At 37.4% G+C, this 19787-nt stretch overlaps 1 protein-coding gene across 1 annotated transcript in view; it reads left to right on the top strand.

Annotated features, from left to right (window-relative positions):
• The first annotated feature begins 13057 nt into the window (after window positions 1-13057).
• LOC139724372 (receptor-type guanylate cyclase gcy-13-like) overlaps window positions 13058-19787 on the top strand; it is a 34092-nt gene continuing 27362 nt past the window's right edge. The window contains exon 1 of the mRNA XM_071635523.1: window positions 13058-13523. Coding sequence (XP_071491624.1) covers window positions 13058-13523 — 466 coding nt within the window. The remainder of the gene's footprint in view (window positions 13524-19787) is intronic.

The raw sequence follows: 19787 nt of genomic DNA, 5'->3' as shown, positions 1-19787 counted from the left end.
AAGTAAGTTTTATGCTTAACACAGTGTTAAATGCTGAGTGATTACAAATGAAATCATATGAGTTGAGGTATTGTCTTTCCTCTGTGCTGGTTTACCTGCTCATTAGTATCTGATTTAACTATTATTGATGATAACTATCACTTATTGTTGAATGTCATTGCACCTGTAACTGGTTTAAAAATAAGTGGTACATTGTTTGTGTATTTCTGATAGCACTCTGTAGTAAATCCTGCCTGTTAACATCTGCCATATTATTCTGTACAAAGCAAAATGTGAACACCCGTGGAGACAACTGTTTCAATAGATCAGCTAATTTTGTATTCTTTACAAGTGTTGAACCCTCTGTAAGCTTGAATTAACCTTCCCTCTCCAAACCTGTCATTTAAAGATTTAGGATGTCATAGATCAACTTCTTATCTTGTGGGATTGTTTTGACTGTAATTAATGCTTCCTCTTCACTCAGTTACTTGTCAACCTTCCTCTCCTTCTATTCCTGTCAATTATAGCACTATAAACTTACACTTTCATTCTGAAATCTGCCATTTTCCTTGTTATGATGATAATATTCTTTTTGCTCCAATAGCCATATAGCCAGTATACTCTTTAAAGAATAAAAAATAATCCGAAGTATCTACCCACCAGTGTGGTGACTGTAAGCTCCATTAATACTGATAGATGTTGGTGTCTGTAGTGCTGTTTAAACCAAAGAAGATCAAAGTTGCATTGTTTTTATATGCAAAATATATAATACAGTTTGGCATATAAACTGGTATGAATCCCAAATGAGTGATAAATGCAACCTTTGCTCATGATGTGTGAACTGTGCACAGGAAATTACTGTCCACTGGCTAAGAACAGAATGTTAAATGTCTTTGTATGTTTATGTATCCATATCCACAATATTATTTGATAAGTGAAATATATGGGAAGTGTGGTGCTATATTGATCATTATAATTATGGTATCAGATAATGTGATACATGTAGATGCCCTGTGATAGTACTGGCATGGTGCTCTCCTCTTGTAGGTAGGTGTGGCTGAGTTTGAAACAGAGTAGAAAATTGAAGCGAATTAAAGGAGAGTCCTTGTAATGATTTGAGAGAATTGTCTTTCAAAAACAAAACAAACAAAAACCAAAAAAGTCTGTCCTAGTGTTGTAGAAGGCAGTGTACCTTCAGTCATGCACCCCCCCCCCCCTCCCCCAATCTATCACTGTTTGGGCGACAAAACTTTGTATTTTAAAAATTCCAAATGTTCAGGAGAGGGAGGAAACATGGCAATATCATACCTGATTATCTGACAATTAATCCCAATTAGTGATTTTAACCAAAATTTCAGATGCAAGGACTTGTCACCCCTGGCCAGCAACGTTAATTTTTTTATTATTTTCTTTGCATGCATAAACTTTGATATACATTGTATTGTTGGTAGGAAGTAGTTTGATTTGCATAGTAGAGATTTTACTGTAAGTAATATCCATCCATTTACCTTTTGATTATAGGAATGGGCAGATGATGTAGATTGTATTGTGGTTCATGGAGAGGATATTTTTGATGTTTCAAGAAACGTGTTAAATCCGAGGGATGGGTAACTTAAGCAATGGCGGTCATTCTGCTGTACTGAACTCATTAAACCTACAACTTGAATACATGTCTTCTATCTTAATACAAAAAAAAAATCTCAATGAATTTCGAAGGATTTTGTTGTACTTGCCTGTGAAATGTGTCTAGTTGGCCCTGAGGTTTAATAGCAAAAAGATTTCAGTCAATTTGACTTTGTACCTCATATGTGGTTTTTAGTGAGAAATCAAGAGAAAATCATTTCAAGAATAATTATCACTTTTCATAAATATCTTACCTTTAGAGTCACCTGTTCCTGTGCCTTTCTGTTACAGTTGTCAGTTAGAATATTTGTGCAAAGTGTGTGTCATAATTACTATTTGGTAAGGCTAAAGCTAAAACCAAATGCCACAGGATGGAAAACGTGAGTGAAAGTATAAAAATTGGTTAACACTAAAGAATTTGAGAAGCCCTTGAGAAATAGTCTATAGAAAAAAGAGAAAGAAAGATTTATCATCTGTTTGGTTTAAAAAGCCCAAAACAAAACTAGACCTGACACTTGTGCAATTTAGCATTGCTTGGGGGAAAAGAAAAAGATGATAAAGACATGCAATATTGCAAAGGGTTTCTTCAATGTACACGAGTGCTCCCATGGTAGCATTATATAATACATGAATGTGAGATTAGGATGGTGAAGCCATAATTTTAGATGTGGCCAGTGTAGGAAGTGGCACTACGCATTGTATTTAAACAAATTAGAATGCTGCTGAACACTTTGCATAGACTTGCATATTTGCAAGCAAATGAGCAAATGCATAAATTTCAGCAAGTGTTGAAGACATGCAACTGTTCATTGGAAATACAAAGCAGTTAAACTGAATGCAGCAATTCACCATGGTTTTTCTGTTGTTTGTTTTTTGTTTCAGGAGTTACTGTTTGTTCCACAAACAAGCTTTATGTGCATTCAATAAAACAAATACGTTCAAAGTGAGTTGCTTGCCTTTTTGAGTTGTGTCCGTGTCATCACTGCATGAGAAGTTGCCATACATTGGGGTAAGGTAACTAGGGCAAGTAGTTTACTGCATTTGATATAACAGTGTATACACACTCATATTATGATATATTATACACGTGTATAGTTGTACATGTATGTCTGGCCTCGTGTGACATAATTTATCAATGCATTTGTAATATGCTCCAAAGAAGACAAAAGCTTACTTCAACACAATAATGCAATGTAACATCTCATCAATAGAAACCTATTGTGTATCATACAAAAATAGAACAAATAGAAACGTAGGTTCAATTCCTATATCATACTTCCGAAATATGATAATCATACTTTGCCATTATTTCAAACATGAAATATATATATGTGTGTGTGTATAGACATTGCACACACACACACACATATATATATATAGTGAGAACTTTGAGCAAAGAGAATGGGTATAATATATATATATATATATATATATATATATATATATATATATATATATATATATATATATATATATATATTATACACACACATGTAAGTATTCACATGATATGATCAAAAAACATTTCAAAGCAAAGCGATTTAACTTTTTTTTTACATAACATTTCCAAAAACGTTATGGAAATATCGGAATAAAACTGCAGAAAACTAAATTTGATAGCCTCCTCGACAAAGTTAATAATTCTGCCTGATTTTGTCATGCTACCTCATGTATTATACAGGGATATAGTGGCAGCAGGAAGCTCATACTCTTGAACATGGCGGGATGATGTCTTAACTTTGAATGTAGTGGCGACAGAATGAATATAAGACACCAATAGGCATCGCTTTAAATGCATAAGCATGTTTAATGAGCCTTGGGTGTTGGCTCTTCTTTGGATATGCAGTATACCCCAGCGACAATAAGTACATAAATGACAAAACCTTTCGTGAAAAATATGACGAGTACAGGTATATTTATTCATGCATACATAATATATTTTTTGTCTACTATAACAACGGTTTTTGAGCATGCACTTGTTAAAATACTAATAACCTCTGACAGACGTCCATGTATCATTGCTGTGTTCGTTCTATCACAGAGCACGAGACGCGCCCGGGTTGTGATAATGTGAGTGTATGATGCTTGAAAAAGACACCCACTGACTCCCTCTATAGACATTATTTCAACAGCTGGCGCTGGCTAGCTTTTTCAAATCAGGCTGACATGCTGAGCCGTCAATGAACGCATCCCAGTACCAGAATGGAAAGTTTAAACCTCACTGAATTCTGTCTTGATATTTTCTTCTTTTATTTCTTGCAGGAAGCGGGAGTTACTTAGCATTACGAATTGAAATGAACGGTAGACAATGTATAATCAAGTGATACGATTCTGTAAAATTGAAGTATGAAATACAAGGAAAGCTTATCATCGTCTACTTACCTCAGGAGTAGGCCTATGCTCTTCACTTTATCTTCATTTACATTTCTTCTTCCTCTCCCTCTGCCATGTATAATTGCTGGTGAATGTAGGACCATCCTTACTAATAGTGTTCAATTGAAATTTGGAACAAGAACTATTCATACTAACCTGGCCATTAATACGCGCATAGATTGACAATGAAAGTTGCTCAGTTCGAAACAAGCGGGTGGGGGGGGGGGGGGGGGGGGGGGAAGTGGTGAAATTTATCCCCCCCCCCCCCCCCCCCGTGAAAGCAGGTGCTGAAAAAAAAAAAAAAACGTAAGTGGAGTATGTTTGAATTCGCTCGATACAAAACGTGATATTAATGTAAAGTTCTTATCCTCGTCCGTCATGCTTGTGTATTCCATCAGCCCTGGCGCCATGTATGTCAAAGGCATTTCGTAATTATCATATTCAGAATGCGAATCCATTAACACGACAGTAACATGTCCTTCACCAACAAAGTCACGAGCGCTCCCATGTGTAGCATGTTAGACGAGCTAATTTGATTAAGTGAAATCATAGATCATGCAACTTCCCTGTCAGTCTCTCCCTCTCTCTCTCTTTATCTGTATGACATAGGCCTGTATCATATCTTTATGGTATATATACGTTGTACAATATTATATATATATATATATATATATATATATATATATATATATATATATATATGCCCTATATACACAAACACACACATATGTATATATACATGTATAGGTCTATGTATAACAATATACACATATATTTCAATCATATACACACATATCGGGTGTGTGTGTGTGTGTGTGTGTGTGTGTGTGTGTGTGTGTGATGGAGACAAATCATTTATGATCATTGGCAGTAGCCCCATTACCAATTAGTGAGTCAAATGCATTGAACATTTGCCACGGTCATTTATTTCACGGACGTGGTGACATTTCATGACAAAGGACCATTATTGGGCTTATTAGAAAGGTAAAATTCGTCAAAGAACAGAGCCCACTAATCAGCTTCGTCTCCTAAAGAATATGCGAAAGGAGGATGTGAATATACCAAGAAAAAAATCAATTATGGCACCTAATATCTTACTCTCTGGACCCGGATACTCAAGTACCAGATCTTTTTGCATGTAAAGGATTTTACATGATCCAATTGTTTTGGGTTGTTTTTTTTTTGTGTGTGTGTGTGTGACAAGGGTAACCTTGGTATGCTTTTAGTCGCGTTTGGTTAATAATTAGTTCTTATCTGAGCATTCCTTGATAGTCATCATGGACTCTGGTTCCGTCATTGTCACTTTGCCATTTTTAGAATCTACAAAATCGACCCGTCTCCCCAACATAGCATCAGTATTACGTAACATAACTGGCGATTAAACGGTATTTACACTGAGAAAGGCGCAGGTACATAAGGCAGCCCATACACACTCGTATATGGCATCAAACGTGTCTGTTTAACTGCCTAGATGGGTATACGATCAACCTATCACGCACTGAGAGTCAACCTTGTGATTAGCTACACAAACATGACTATATGCTAAAAAGAGGCTGAATGAGTATAGTGTGATTTCGTATCGGTAACTCGTTCGGTTACATTGTGTCTGTTGCCTTCGTGGGAGAAAACCGTATAAGGTACCAAGCAAATAAAATGCTTCACATGTATCTGACATAGATAATGTGTTAGCTAATAATCAGCATATCTATAGTCACACTACAAAAATTCACATCAAGTAACCTATTTTGGCGCACGGTAAAAAGAGCATCAGATAATCTGATAATGATCCAACATTGTTTAACAACATAACCAAATTGGTCAAAAGACCCTTTATAACTAGGCAGCCGTCTCATGCTCAACCAATTTCTACAAATTCGAATGGAAGATGGTGCACAATAGCTCTTCGGACTCTTTGCGTCAAATCAAGAAAAATCATACACAATGTAGCAATGATTAATCTTATACAAATATTCTGCATGGGTAAATCAGAAATGAACCAACTACGAAACTGCTATAATAAAGATTTTAAGTGAACAATCAAATCATGCCGACATTAGTTCAACTTTTATAGAACCAATCATGTGAGGAAATAGATTTAACAGCATCGTTTGAAATAAACTTAAGAGCACTCAGAGTTTCGAATATTCGATAACTTCGGTTTGCCTCTTATCAAGACGGTGTGTAAAAGTTGCCATTATGTTGGTAGTTAAGCTATATTTATCAGTGTTTTGATTACGAGTATGGTTTTAATTTTCTGTGTTTGCGTTAAAAAAAGAAAAACATCGCAAACTTCTGTGGTGAATTTAGAGTCAATATGAAGCTATAGCAAAGAAAAGTCACGTCGACATTTTTTATTCATCTATTCGTTCCATGAATAGAATGCTCATCATGCCGCTATGGTCACAATAGGCAATGCTGCCGATAGGGTTGAAGGTATACTCCTGTATTTTGTGTTATTCCCAGAAAAGGGGCATAATTTGATAATATCCGGGGGGGGGGGGAGCATCTTTCTTACACTGCAAAAAGGGTCCGGTGTTAAGTATGAAACATCGAGCTGGTGTTAAATTTCCGGTGCCTATTCATGGTGTTAGATTAACACCTCTGGGTGTCATTTCAAAATGAAAAATTTGTTGTTGTTTTTTATAGTTTCTTAGTTACTGAATTTCTTGTTAATTCTGAACTGCAACAAGACGATGAAGAATTTTCCGATAAAGTACTTGATTTTTGAAAAAATGTGTTAACAAATTTACACCACAGTAACACCAGTTGGTGTGGTCTCCTATTGAAGCTGGACGGGTGTTAAACCATTGAAATTAACACCAACAATATCAAGTCAACACCATGCGGTGTCATTAATGAATTAACTCTAGCGCAGTGTCAAAAATAACACCAGCTACAGTGTCAAATTAACACCACGAAGTGCCATGTGAACACTTTTTAACACCATCACAATACATTTTCTACACCTGTGGGTGTGGTCCTCTATTGAAGATTGATTGGTGTTAGATTTAACACCCATGGTGTTAAATCTAACACCGATGTTTTTACAGTGTAGCTGTCCCTTGCTGCCTGCGTGGTCCTATCTTTCCAAAGCAAGAAATCTATTATCGGTTAATTAGATTTTGTATCCATTGGTTTATTAATTTATTATTCCGTCTATATGTCCATTTGTCAATCCGTCTACTGTATTCTAGCTATCTATCTTCATAGCTAGCCATTTTTCAGTTTTATTAATCCAAGAGAGTGCATGCCTCTTCCTTTTGCAAGTTCTCTGCACATTTTTTCATGCTTATACGAACATGCTGGAAATACAGTATTTTCATTTTCCAAGTACGGGAAGGATTTTCAGAGAGAAAAAAAATAAAGCAAATCTATTCATATAATAGGAGGTTTGCTCGTATTACCTCTATAATCCATCCATCCCTTCATACTTGGTTATCTATTTCTCTCTATTCTTTCCTTCATTCATCTTCATGTAGATAGCTCTTATCCTTCCTTATCTCCGCCGTCTTTCTAATCCTTGTTTTTACAAATTTTACACTCACTTTGATTCGATGACAGTAATACCTGGTGATGACACTTGCCCGTAGCTGTGACGGAGATCTATCAAATTGTGTTTATCGCCATACGACAGACTTAATTCTTCCGTGAACAACTCACTCACGCACACACTTCAATGACCTCCATATTACAATTCTTTGTATTTTGAAGACAGAAGCTATAAATTCCACGTAAGCTCTCCGAATACGTGCATCGTTGTTTTGTCTTTGAACTTCCAAAATATGAAAGAGAGTCGTTCTTTGTTCCCCTGCCATCACATTCGTATTTTAATGTTAGCCATATATAATCAAATAGTGCACCTGGCCTTCCTAGTCTATGTTAACAGATTTAGTTTCTCTTCGTTTATCTGTCACTAAAATATCGGATATCGTTTGAGTGAAACGATTATTCGAGACAACTCAATTTGTCATGTCACCAATAATCACTTTATTTTTCGTCACCTGTTTATTCTTCGCTACTTATTAGTGTTGAAAGCTTCACTGTGCATGCCACCCTGTATTCATTGTGACGTGTTCAACACAGACATCTAACACACCGACGTCACCCTGTTCTTATGTTGTTGGTGTTGTTGTTGTTTTTTCATCCATCAACGTATTAAAACTCAATCCTTACTAAGTATGACGAGGAAGTTTACCATCAGCTTCATTGCATTATTAGTGTCAAAGCACTTACAATCTACGGCTCAATAGCGATTGAGCCGTAGAAGTGGGATGAAAGAACTCCCAGTTTTGTAGATTTTGATCTCCTGTTGGCAAGCAAACCAATTAAGTCTTGATTTCATTTCTTATCGCATAAAAATTCATTTTGTGTGTTTTCTAGGAAAAATAGTGATTATGATTATTCATAAACATAGTGCATAAAGGCACACATCAATGTAACCTAAAGTATTGATACTTAATCAATCGAACTGAATTTAACATTGTTTGCGATGGCGATATAAATCGCTTTTGCTTCCCGTGTATGTTATATTAGGTTAATATGTCAGTATTGTTTATGTTTCTGTATTTCTATTTTTTTGGCATGTGTGTGTACTTACGTGTGTGTGTGTGTGTGTGTGTGTGTGTGTGTGTGTGTGTGTGTGTGTGTGTATTTGAGTTTGGAGGTAAAATTAAACTGCAAATCTACGTGCAAGTCAAAAGGAGACTTTTGTGAGTTGATACCATCGTCACCTCGTCGAAGTTGAAAATTTATTGATATAGCACTGTTTTATTTCGAACACGATTATCTGAGTATGACGGAAAATCGAACAGTCATATTTGTTAAAAGGTTATAATCTGCTTCTCCAATATACAAGAATATATTGGTCTACTTGTCTGTAATTATTTAGCTATAATCAGATAATGTATCACGTTCTTATACGATTTGTGAAAGGAGCTGCGGCGTCATTGATGTAATTGCTCATGATATAAAGCAATACTGCTGAAAATGTCTTCTGTCAGTTGTAACTTCAACTGAAAGACTTTATTTAATAAAAGAATGAAGTGCGAACACATCGTGTTAGACCAAAGGAAGGAGGTTGATGGTTGAGTATATCATATCTACTGCATAAGCTTCAGATTTAATGGTGGCTATAGGTGTTACGCCTTGATGTTAAAAGGAAGGAGAGATGCCTCGAGTCAGCGAGAGATGTCTTACTTGCTTTCCCTGCATCGCTCTAAGATTAGAGTGATACAAAAGGAGACATCAGGGGTGTCCGTCAACGTATAGAGTCAGATTACAATTCTAACCATTGTGTGAGTCTAAAAGCAGGTGAAAGACACTCAGTTCCTGTAGCCTTTGACGGCACTAGCCTGTGAACTTCAAGTTAAATGAAGTAAGATGAAAGAAATCATTATAATGCTTGATCTTTGGTTCAAACCCACAACAATTAGAGCGAGATGTCGCAGGCCAAACCTGTAAAGAAGTACGAATCTCGCTATCTATGATCCTATTGTTTGATCACGACCAGCCTTTGTTATAAGAAAGCACAGTGTAAAACTTGATGGCAGAAGGTCTTAAGAGAGAAAAAACACTACGGATCTCTTCCAGCATCAATTCACTCTGCTCACTCTAACACGCTTAACTTCCAGATCGCTTGTTGTGCCATGCGTTTGGATATGACATGATGTCGGCGTGAGGTGCCGATGCGTTATTATGGGTTGTTACCACATTTACTAGGATATGTTATGAATAATCTAATTATGGTATGATGAAATTTCATACTCTAACATGTCATGTCTAATTTTCTGTTTGCGCTTTTTGCTGGCGTCGGCTGCGTTTTGATCTAAAAAGTATTAAATGGTCACATGTTTAGTTTGATACAGCATGACAATACCGAGACTATTTTCATTTGATTAAAAAAAAAGGCTAGTCTCTAACACCAGGACCGGATTGTGTCTGATACAGTTTAACTAATAATCCAGTTTCATTTGTGGTTCATAGATGTATTGGTGAAGTGAGACATATCAATGAAGAAGAAATATGAATATTCATCTATTTTAAACAATTCATCGGTAATAAAATAGAATACAAGAACCTAAGAACAATGAAATAAAATGAACAAGGTTATCATGGGTAGTCGTTTGACCCGACATGCAGCAATACATTATCTCTTAGTATTCGGTGTGTGGGTTTTTTTGGTTTTTTTTTTGTTTTTTTTTTTTACTGTCGGTATCTCTGAAAATTATGACACGTAGACCTACGTGTGTATACATAACTGCCATCATCAATGATATAAAGGACCTATAGAGTCGCGTAATACTGGGTGATTGTTTGTTTCTAGGTGTTGCCATGACAACAACAACAAAGCAAAAAAAAACACCTGATAACTTCATCAGCCCCTTTGTATAAACCATAATGTTTGATGCTGAAGGATATTTGCTATCAGCTTGAAAATCTGAGTGGCCCTCCGAAGAGGTATACATAACATTACATAGTGAAGGTAGTCGACATCGCATCGGCAGTTCTGACAATTTAAATGGTAATCTCATTAAGAGATGACCTTGGTTCCACGTGGTTTAGTGAATGGATTACGTTCTCTCCAAGTTTAAAAGGGTCATGTACATGACTCACCTGAAATTATTGTATCGGCTCAAATTTCTAGTGAAGCAGGATTGCACCTTTTTTTTTTGGGGGGGGGGGGGTAAGATAAATTCATTTTCATCTAACGATGTTCCGGTGTTTGACCATGAAACACATTCTAAAAATTCATTCTTGCATCGTGAATGATTGTGAATTTTCTACAGAAGGCCAGGATCTTCTCAGCGATGTATTGATTAATGAGACAAATTGCTTCATCCAATCAGAAAGGAAGCAAATACATTCCAATTGTCATGACTGTGGGCAAATCAAGTGATCCTTACAAGGGAACGACCTTTGAAAGTGATCAAAATTACCATTATCACCGGTCTTCTTTGTTTGTTTGTTTGTTGTATTTTTAGCCTCCAGGCGTGTGGTGAGACAACGAAACGTCTGATCTCGATTTAAGATCTACCCATTTCATTTGAGTTGAGTAGGCATATGCATAAAGCCCACTGGAGTATGTGTTAGAGAGGTACTTTTGTATCTGATTACACTGGCTGTATCTAAATTCACTTATCGATTTGCCGAAGCGAACGAATTGCTCCGTTTACACGTTCATTCCACATGTTTACGCAGCAAAGTTGCCATCGAAATTGAAATGAAGTATCTGAGCACTATGCAATCCATCTTGTTGAGATAAGTTCCTGTATGTGCACTTCAGTTGTTTGATAATAGTTGGGAGTACTCATGTTTTGTTTTTGTTTTTTGTTTTTTTGTACGTGGATGTGCATGGGTAAACCTACGAACATTTCACATGTTCAAGACGTTAACACAGATCCGAGATGAATCAAGAAGTTGTATTGACACGATGAGCTAGTATCTGAAGAACATTAGGTCTTTGCTAGTACAAACAACTACTCGACAGTTTGGGATTGCATTAACTCTACGCTTCATATCTTTTATGATACCAAGATTCTAAATGAATTTGCTACTCATTGAGATGCAATAATCCGTATTAAAAAAAAAGTATCTTAATGTCTGATTAAGAAGAAAATGCTCTCTAAAATTTTGATTGTCTCAAGAAACATAAATAAATGAGAGGCGAACACACTAAAATAGGAGTGCAAATGATTTATTGATTTTGTTTTGTTCTTTTTCATGTTTTGCAAACATGTTATGAAAATAGGTTAACGCAGTCCCCGACGGTAGGACGAACTTGAACTCACTGTCCTTTATTTGAATCCGTAATCAATATCAATATAAAATCAGCGGATTTTCGGTGTTTATCTACTTTTCTATTGCACTTTATTTCGAAACTTATCTCAAATACCGACTATCAACTACAATTGAGGGTAGTAGGAATATCAAATGATTACATTGTGAATATCATCACACATGGCTGTTTTCTCCAACATGTCATCTAGTGTTAATAAGTTAACATACACATCCCTCTTGATATTGAAGCGATGGAGCAACGTGGTTTTCAGCTTCTACTATGTTATGCCCACAATGCACCGGTGGTGCGTCGTAAGGTAAGTCACTGACCGACACGTTCAGTTGCAGTGCCTCCAACTCCTTCTCTCCGCACGCACGGAAAAACCGGAGCTGTGGCTTGCAGTTTTCCCCTACATCGGACAAATCGCACGCATGACGAGAATCTGAACAGAGCTCCAGACAGCCTGCTCACTCGGTAGCCCTAGGGTAGACATAAATGGATCCTAGACTGGCTAACTTTGTCATCAGCGAGAAGTAATGACAGTGGAATGGTGTGATTGTTTTCTCTAAAAGAGCAAATCGAACCTTCCAGTAACCAGCGTTGGGTTCGTTCTTTTACTTAGTAATCAAAGTCGTAGCAGACGATTTAGTCGCGATGTCGAAAACATGGAAAACGTCTCACGAGCAGCATCAGGCTAGTCCGGTGGGCGAATGCCATTTTTCCGGGCTTTCGTCACGGTGAACTTGTCGGCTGCTGATGCCAGAGATCCACATAACGCGGTGAGCTGCATGATATAAATCTTACAGGACGCTCAAAAGAATGGTCGATGGGGAACATCGCTTGAAAACAGGGTGCGAGATGAGAATGTTTGCGGAAATGGAATGGATTTGTATCTCAATGTCGCGCCAACTTTACGAGACGGCAGTAACGATAAACGGAATATCATTGGAAGAGACTTTACATCCCGATGGATGAAATCATGACTGCCGTACGATATTTTGAATTATTTCTTACCACTCATCTTTCAATATGCATCATTGTCAATCACATCGGGGTGTAGTTGGAAGTTTTCGTCAACTTTTCAACTGGTTGTGTTCTGGAGGGACGTATGTCGTGTTTATCTATTTAATATTTCTTGTGCAATTTTCATCTGGTTATAATTTTACTCTGGGCCTTATGTTACCATGGAATTCATCAGATTCCCAAGCTTATCCTTTTTTAGGTGTACGTTCCATTGGAGCTGCAGTACTTGCCAAACAAAACATAGATCTGTCGGGACTTCTCGGTGAACACGCGATCGACTTCATGATCGAAAACACAAACTGTCGATCCATCGATGCCAGTGGTCAGGCGGTCGAGTTAAAACTGACTCAGAAAGTCGATGCCTTTATCGGGCCTCCATGTCCTATGCCCTGTCTAAATGTGGCTCATCTCACGAGCTACTGGCAGACACCGATGACGTCCTGGTTCTGTGCGACTATTACCGACGGCGAGAACGAGAACCTCGACCACAACCACGGCACTCTTTCGCGAACCTATCCCACAATCTTCCAGATGGCTAGAGCGATGCTGGCTACCATGGATGGATTCGAGTGGGACGTTTTCTCTCTTATTGCCCCTGCTGATGGTATATACCATGAAATGTCTCGCAAAGTCGAGTTACTGATGGACAAGCGTGGGAAGTCGGTGACGAGTGTGGAAGTTTACCATCGTCCTCTGACTCTAGACAATGCCACAAGCATCTTGCGACGGATCAAAGAAGTCTCGAGAAGTGAGTAAAACGATAAGTAGACCTCGATGTGAAATACACACAATGTAAAATGTCGCAGAATGTTGCCTACTCTTACTCTAATTGTTGGCGTATTCACAGGTAAACATACATCAAATAACATACTTGTTCCATTCTTACCTGTATATGGACGCATGGCGAGCTTTGAATTAATCTCCAAAAAAGGGTAAACGTATACTGATTCATTGTTGCTTTTATTTCTCCATTTTTTTTTTAGCCAATTTGATAAACATACGATTGTAACATTATACGTTAGAAAAAATAGATGCATTACCATTATCTTACAATAATGGTAATCATGTCAATATCATGTGGTAATTAAAAAAACACGTAAGCGAGATAAACATAGTGGAATCTACATGAAAGTGAACTTGAAGAGCTATATGATCCAGTAAATCCAAAAATCTTAAAAGTACGAAGAGTTGAAACATCGGTTGAAAAAAAGTGAGCAGTATAAGTATGTACATGTATATATCTATTTTTGTCTATTTGTCTATATACATGTATAATGTCTGTCTGCTGCCTACCATGTATGTAAGGACATGTATGGACCCATCCTTGTGGTTTGTTCGAATTCTCAAAGAAATTGACTATTCAAACTTATAATTTGTGTCCTCGAAAGTTTCTCTTTTTGAAAAAAGAAATATATAATGATTATCACAGGCCAAATGTTTCTTTTTTTTTTAAATTGTAACTGCTCTTGAAAAAAATAGAGAAAGGACCATCTCAAGGCTATTGTGATATTCACATTGTGAGTTGTATCCTTGTATTTATTGGGTTCGAAGTGAGCGCGTGTTTGTTCTACGCATTTACGCCTTGCTTACACCAGCTTGGCAAATGTATCTAGCGGGATTTTGCGTTCACGTGTAAACACTGACATGGCTGTTAGTGTTTCCACTTGAGGCATCGGAATTTACTCGATTAGCTTTATTACGAATGTGCTCTACACCCCTAATTCCAATGGTCTGTGAATGCACACTAAAGCCCCCGAAGCTTATAAATCACCCGAGTTTTTGATAGCTAACCTTATACCAACTGCAATTAGTATGTCGCTACTCCCGTAATCTGGTCATATTCGGGGTGACCAATAGCCAAGTGATTGTGTTGTATCTTCCTTTACGTCAAACTCGTTAGGGAAATATTCATTGATCACAGTAGGAAAAATGTCTCTTTTTGTGCCATTAGCTCTCCTTGGCAACATCTTAACTCGTGTCATAGGACTTGTTACAACTTCTAGTTCTAGGAGCTCATGTTTCCTCACATAGTTTATTTTAAGGAGTTCAAAACTTAACTTACTTTAGTTGTGTTTTTTTACGGTAATATCTAAATATGATTATCAGTTTTGCCGTCTCTAATGTAAACAAAATTCAAATTCTCCTCTTAAACCTCACATCTTTTTTTAAGATGAAAGAAATTATAATGACGTCATTGCTTTTGTCGACTCTCGGGAATTAGGCTGGGGCACATTTTTAATCAGAACTGGATCATGAAGTATTTTTTCGTAATTTCCATTTGGAATCATATTTCTATGTTTTGGCATGTAATGCTAAAAGTTTCATCAATATTGATTGTGTGTATTTGTGTGTGTGTGTGTGTGTGTGTAGTCACTAGTCATGTACTTCATATTTAGACAATATGACATAGAAAATTTACGCCAATTCATGTTTCCTTTAGATCACTTCAGTTGGACTGCGGAGATTGCCGTTCTCATACCCGTTTGTTAACAGTGTAGCCTACCGATACTTTCCCGTCGTCATGTTTTGAGCGTTCGCTTTAAAATCTGTCACGGAGGAAGCTCGTTGCCAAGGGTGAACATTTGTTTAGATATATCAACTCTCACGACTACCTTCACATAGCAAATGACTTGAACTTTAGCGGAAATGCCTAAAATTTGACATTCAGTCGACAGCATTCAAGCAACTTATTATGAGAAGCATGCACGATTGCTAATCATGAAAAGATGTGTGATTTCTGTTGTTTTCGGTCTTCTGGGACTTGAAAAGATTCTCGTTTGAGAATACTCGAGCTAAAACGCATGTGCCTGAGATAGCCTCCTAGTGTATGGACCATGGGTTGGTTGTGAGGAAACACTGCCGGAAAAAAAAAAGAAGACTTCAAGAAAAAGAAGTCGTCCAGTAGTTTTTCTCATAATGCTCCACATTTTTCCTCTCTCCCTTTCTCTCCTTTCCTTCACTCTTCTGTGTATTTACTTGTCTTTTGAACCATTTAGGTTTGTCTTTCTCTTTATTTGTATCTAAGTAGGCCTATAACTTCGATTCAGCTGTCTATTGACCTCAGTGTTCCTCATTGCCTATCTATCTATCCATCTATTTATCTATCTGTCTGTATGTACTTCTATTTCTCTCTCCCCTCTCTCTGTAGTATGATATATATATATACATATATATATACATATATATATATATATACATATACATATATATATATATATATATATATATATATATATATATATATATATGTGTGTGTGTGTGTGTGTGTGTGTGTGTGTGTGTGTGGGTGTGTGTGTCTAGAAGTCGTAGAATGTACTTGCAGGTGGGTTTATGTTTGAACCTATAAGTAAACGCGAGCAAGGTGTGAAAAGGAAGTAGCGCTCGCTGTTTCTATCAGTATTGTTATACAGAGGATTGGATAATTTTATCACCGTTTTTGACTGCCGAGCATGTGTGGATAATCGTGCCTTTCATGCACACTTTTGCTTTCATATCACAGACTCAGGGAAGTAGAAATAAGAGGTCTCCCTGGCAACCTAGGAGATAAAAAGAACAGAGTATGCAGTCTGGGAATCATGGATTTCTTTCCGAACGATTTATCACATAAAGAAGAAAAAAAGGAAACAAACGAATTTTGTCTCCGTGTGTGTCTCGTGACAAACCATAAAAGATCTTTGGAATACACTCTTAGATGTCTCACCACCCAGGCCTTTATGTCTCGGTAAATTGTTGCGTTAGTCATGATTTAATATAGCATAACACAGGGTATCCGTGGCGTTGTTTATTCCTGTTTTCTGTTGAAGGTAGTAAGATTTGCTTTGAGAGGACGGGAAAATACAATATCAACTTCTTTCAATCAAAATAGTCCCAGTGGCATACAGCATCTCTCACTCAAGGGAACATAATATTTTCTCTCTTTGACATTTTATATTTCAAAACGGTAAACCACTATCAAGATGATGTCGATTTTTACTCAAGGTTTCTTATTCTGATATTGTACAAAGGCGCAGTTGATGGCGACAAAAACATCGTTTATTACGGCATATCTACCAAATAAAGGAACAACCACGATAACATTGAACAACCACTAAAGAGGTGCGACAACGCGTGCGGTTTCATGACAAATAAAATGATATTCAATGGAATGATTGTGCGGCCTGTTGAGCATGAAATTGACCAAAGATGACATATACAATTATATAACTTTATAGTGCTTTAGAAATTACTCATTGCGACAACAGATCATTCGTATAAGCATTAATTTTGACATGTATTGCATCAAAAATATAACCACAATGGTTGTCTTGTGGGTAAGCGCTTCGTTTCTTAGATTCAGAAATATAATGATTGAGTTTGTTTAGTGAACCCATCTGAAATAAATATGAAACCGTCTCTTGGTTTCTCTTAAAGCCTCTGTTTTGTGTTACCCTGTCTTAGGGACAGACCGTCGGCCTCATGCCAGAAGGGCCCTAACAGTGTACAAAGTCTATGGTGTTAAGGCCCTTCTGGCATGAGGGCGACGAGACATTCCTCGCATTAGAGGATTTCGACATAGCAGAGAAATACACTATTGTCTTGTCCTGAGAAACAGAGGCAAGTCGAATTAGATTCAATGCGTGAACTGATATGAAAAATGAAAATGAATGCATGGTTACTTCGGCAAAAGCCTTCACTTCTTTTTCTTCTTTTTTGTTGGTGGGGGGGGGGGGTCAGGAATGAACCCCTTGGTTTTGATAAGTCTTATCGGAGAAATGCAGCGCGTCGAGTTACGTTGCAATGCAGTATTCATCCGCGTCAATCAATCCGTGAAACAAAGAACTGCACAAAATATAGACCAAAATGGTTAATCCTAGTTTAGGCATCATAATGATGTTCGGCTTTTCAGAATTACAAACGTCTGCTTCTGGTAGGATAATGGTTTCTATACTTCCCATTCCTTTGCATTCAACTCGCTTTGTAATGATTGATAGACTGATTCAATGTGGACACATTGGGGAAATTAGGAGAAAAAAACCGAAGTGTGGACAGAAGGTGAAGAGTGAGTATAGCAACAGGAACAAAAAAAAAAGCGAAGATGTCAAAACGAAATATAAAAGAACAAAAAGATAGAAAGATAGAGATGACTGAAAACAGGACAAATTAGAAACGGAAAAGAAAGAAATGAAAAGAGGGAATAGGAGGGGGAAATAGAAACGAGAGAAGAGACGAATCAAATGATGAAATGAGAAGGTGGAGGAGGAAGGGAAAGAAAGTAAGTTAGAAAGGGGGCTTGTTTTTCTTGTCGGAAGAGCTGCGCGAGAGCAGCGCAATCCCAAGTCTTTCGACGACCGCGTCATTAAGCCAGCATCGCGGACAGAAAATCATAACGCATCCCGAATGTCCAAACAATTAACACCCTTCGCCAGACATGTTAGTTCCCTGATGCCCAATTAGACGAAAACACACTAAGTCATGACAACTCGTTTGTCTTCGTGGCACCCTGCCTGTCACAAATTGAGGAAACGACACCCTTGATGTAAAGGGAGGGCATGAACATTAGCCATTTCTCGCCTTCACCTATGCGCGTTAATTGCCTTCATACACTCATGTATTTTTTGAAACATACATACATACATACATACATGCATACATACATAAGCCTACATTATGCATAAAAATACGTGCGTAAAGATACAAACAAGTTCACTTTACAAGCGTTCAGATTGTTATGACACATAGAAAACCCTATATGATGTACTCTATTTTGCTTGCCTCAGTTTTCCCAAAGATAAAAGAAGGCATAGATAGGACTAAATAATATTGATAGGGAGTGTAGCTTAAATCTAACCACTGATTATGAACATGACATAGTCGTTTTAGAATGATGATGTCTCCTTACGGAATTATTTTGAAATACACTGTCTTCGACCCATTGCGATTAGTAGTAAGACGAGAAATATCGACCAAAATGAGATACAACCGGCAAAAATTCGCCACCCAAACTGCAAATCGAATAATTGACACTTGGCACTGGGCGACGTCACCAAGGCTAGACAGGAATCGAACGATGGACAGATGGAACTATGTACCGTTGTTAAACTCATTTGCAAAATAGATTATCTCGAAAAACTCGTGGTTAACATATTTCTGCTATTAAGGAGCTTTCGACGTGAAATGGAGAGGCAAGAGATACCCCAAGAAAGGAAAATGTCACTTCTTTAGCTTCTTCTCCTCAGTGGCATCTTAACGAGTTTAAAGAATATTACGAATCTTTGAAAGAAGCGAAGAAATATTTCCGGCGCTTTAAAGGATCTTTCCTCAACTACTTGGCACAATTCGCGCTCATTCCACAAACAAGATAGTTTCCAAAAGTCCAGGGATTAGCACTATTGTCAACGACGGCTTTCCAAATATTTCAAGAAGAACACAAATGAGTTGCTAAGGTCAAGCAAAAATGATGTAACTCAACGCAAATGTGGAATCCAATATCGGCCGATGTTCTTAAAACTGCCGCCAAGGCACTCATACATTTGCAATGCTGAATCCTTATTTGCCCTTATATGCTTGTCAAAGTAATGAAAATTACATTGGAAAGAGATATCTTACACAATTTTTACTGTGCATCCCATATGACATTCAAGCATGCGTGTTTTATGTTGTACGTACGTGTGGTTTTAATGTGTCGATTGTACACACCTTTTGACTAATTCACTTCGTTTTGTGTACGCATGCACAAACAGCTTCTCAGCTAAAAAAAAAAAAAAAAAAAAGCTTTGAACTCGCCTGAACTAGGCGCGATGTTCGAACGCTGCAAGTTTTTCCAAATCCCCAAAGGTATTGTGTAGCTTCGTTCAACACCACGACATCACTTCTCTCACTACCAAAGGCGCGTGGCCTTGCCAACACTGGCGAAGACTTTTACTTCTGGTCATTTGAATAGCATCTCAAGAAGAAAAGCGAACAGATATCCTGGCAGTTTGCTATCGGTACGACTGAATTCATCCCGTAATACTATGAGGTTAAACGTCAATGC

Source organism: Diadema antillarum, unplaced genomic scaffold (assembly GCF_040938485.1).
Source record: "Diadema antillarum isolate AM-2024a unplaced genomic scaffold, OU_Dant_1.0 scf00000211, whole genome shotgun sequence".
Classification (NCBI taxonomy): domain Eukaryota; kingdom Metazoa; phylum Echinodermata; class Echinoidea; order Diadematoida; family Diadematidae; genus Diadema; species Diadema antillarum.
The sequence above is the reverse complement of the archived record's forward strand: the minus strand, read 5'-3'. Positions and strand labels throughout refer to the sequence as shown.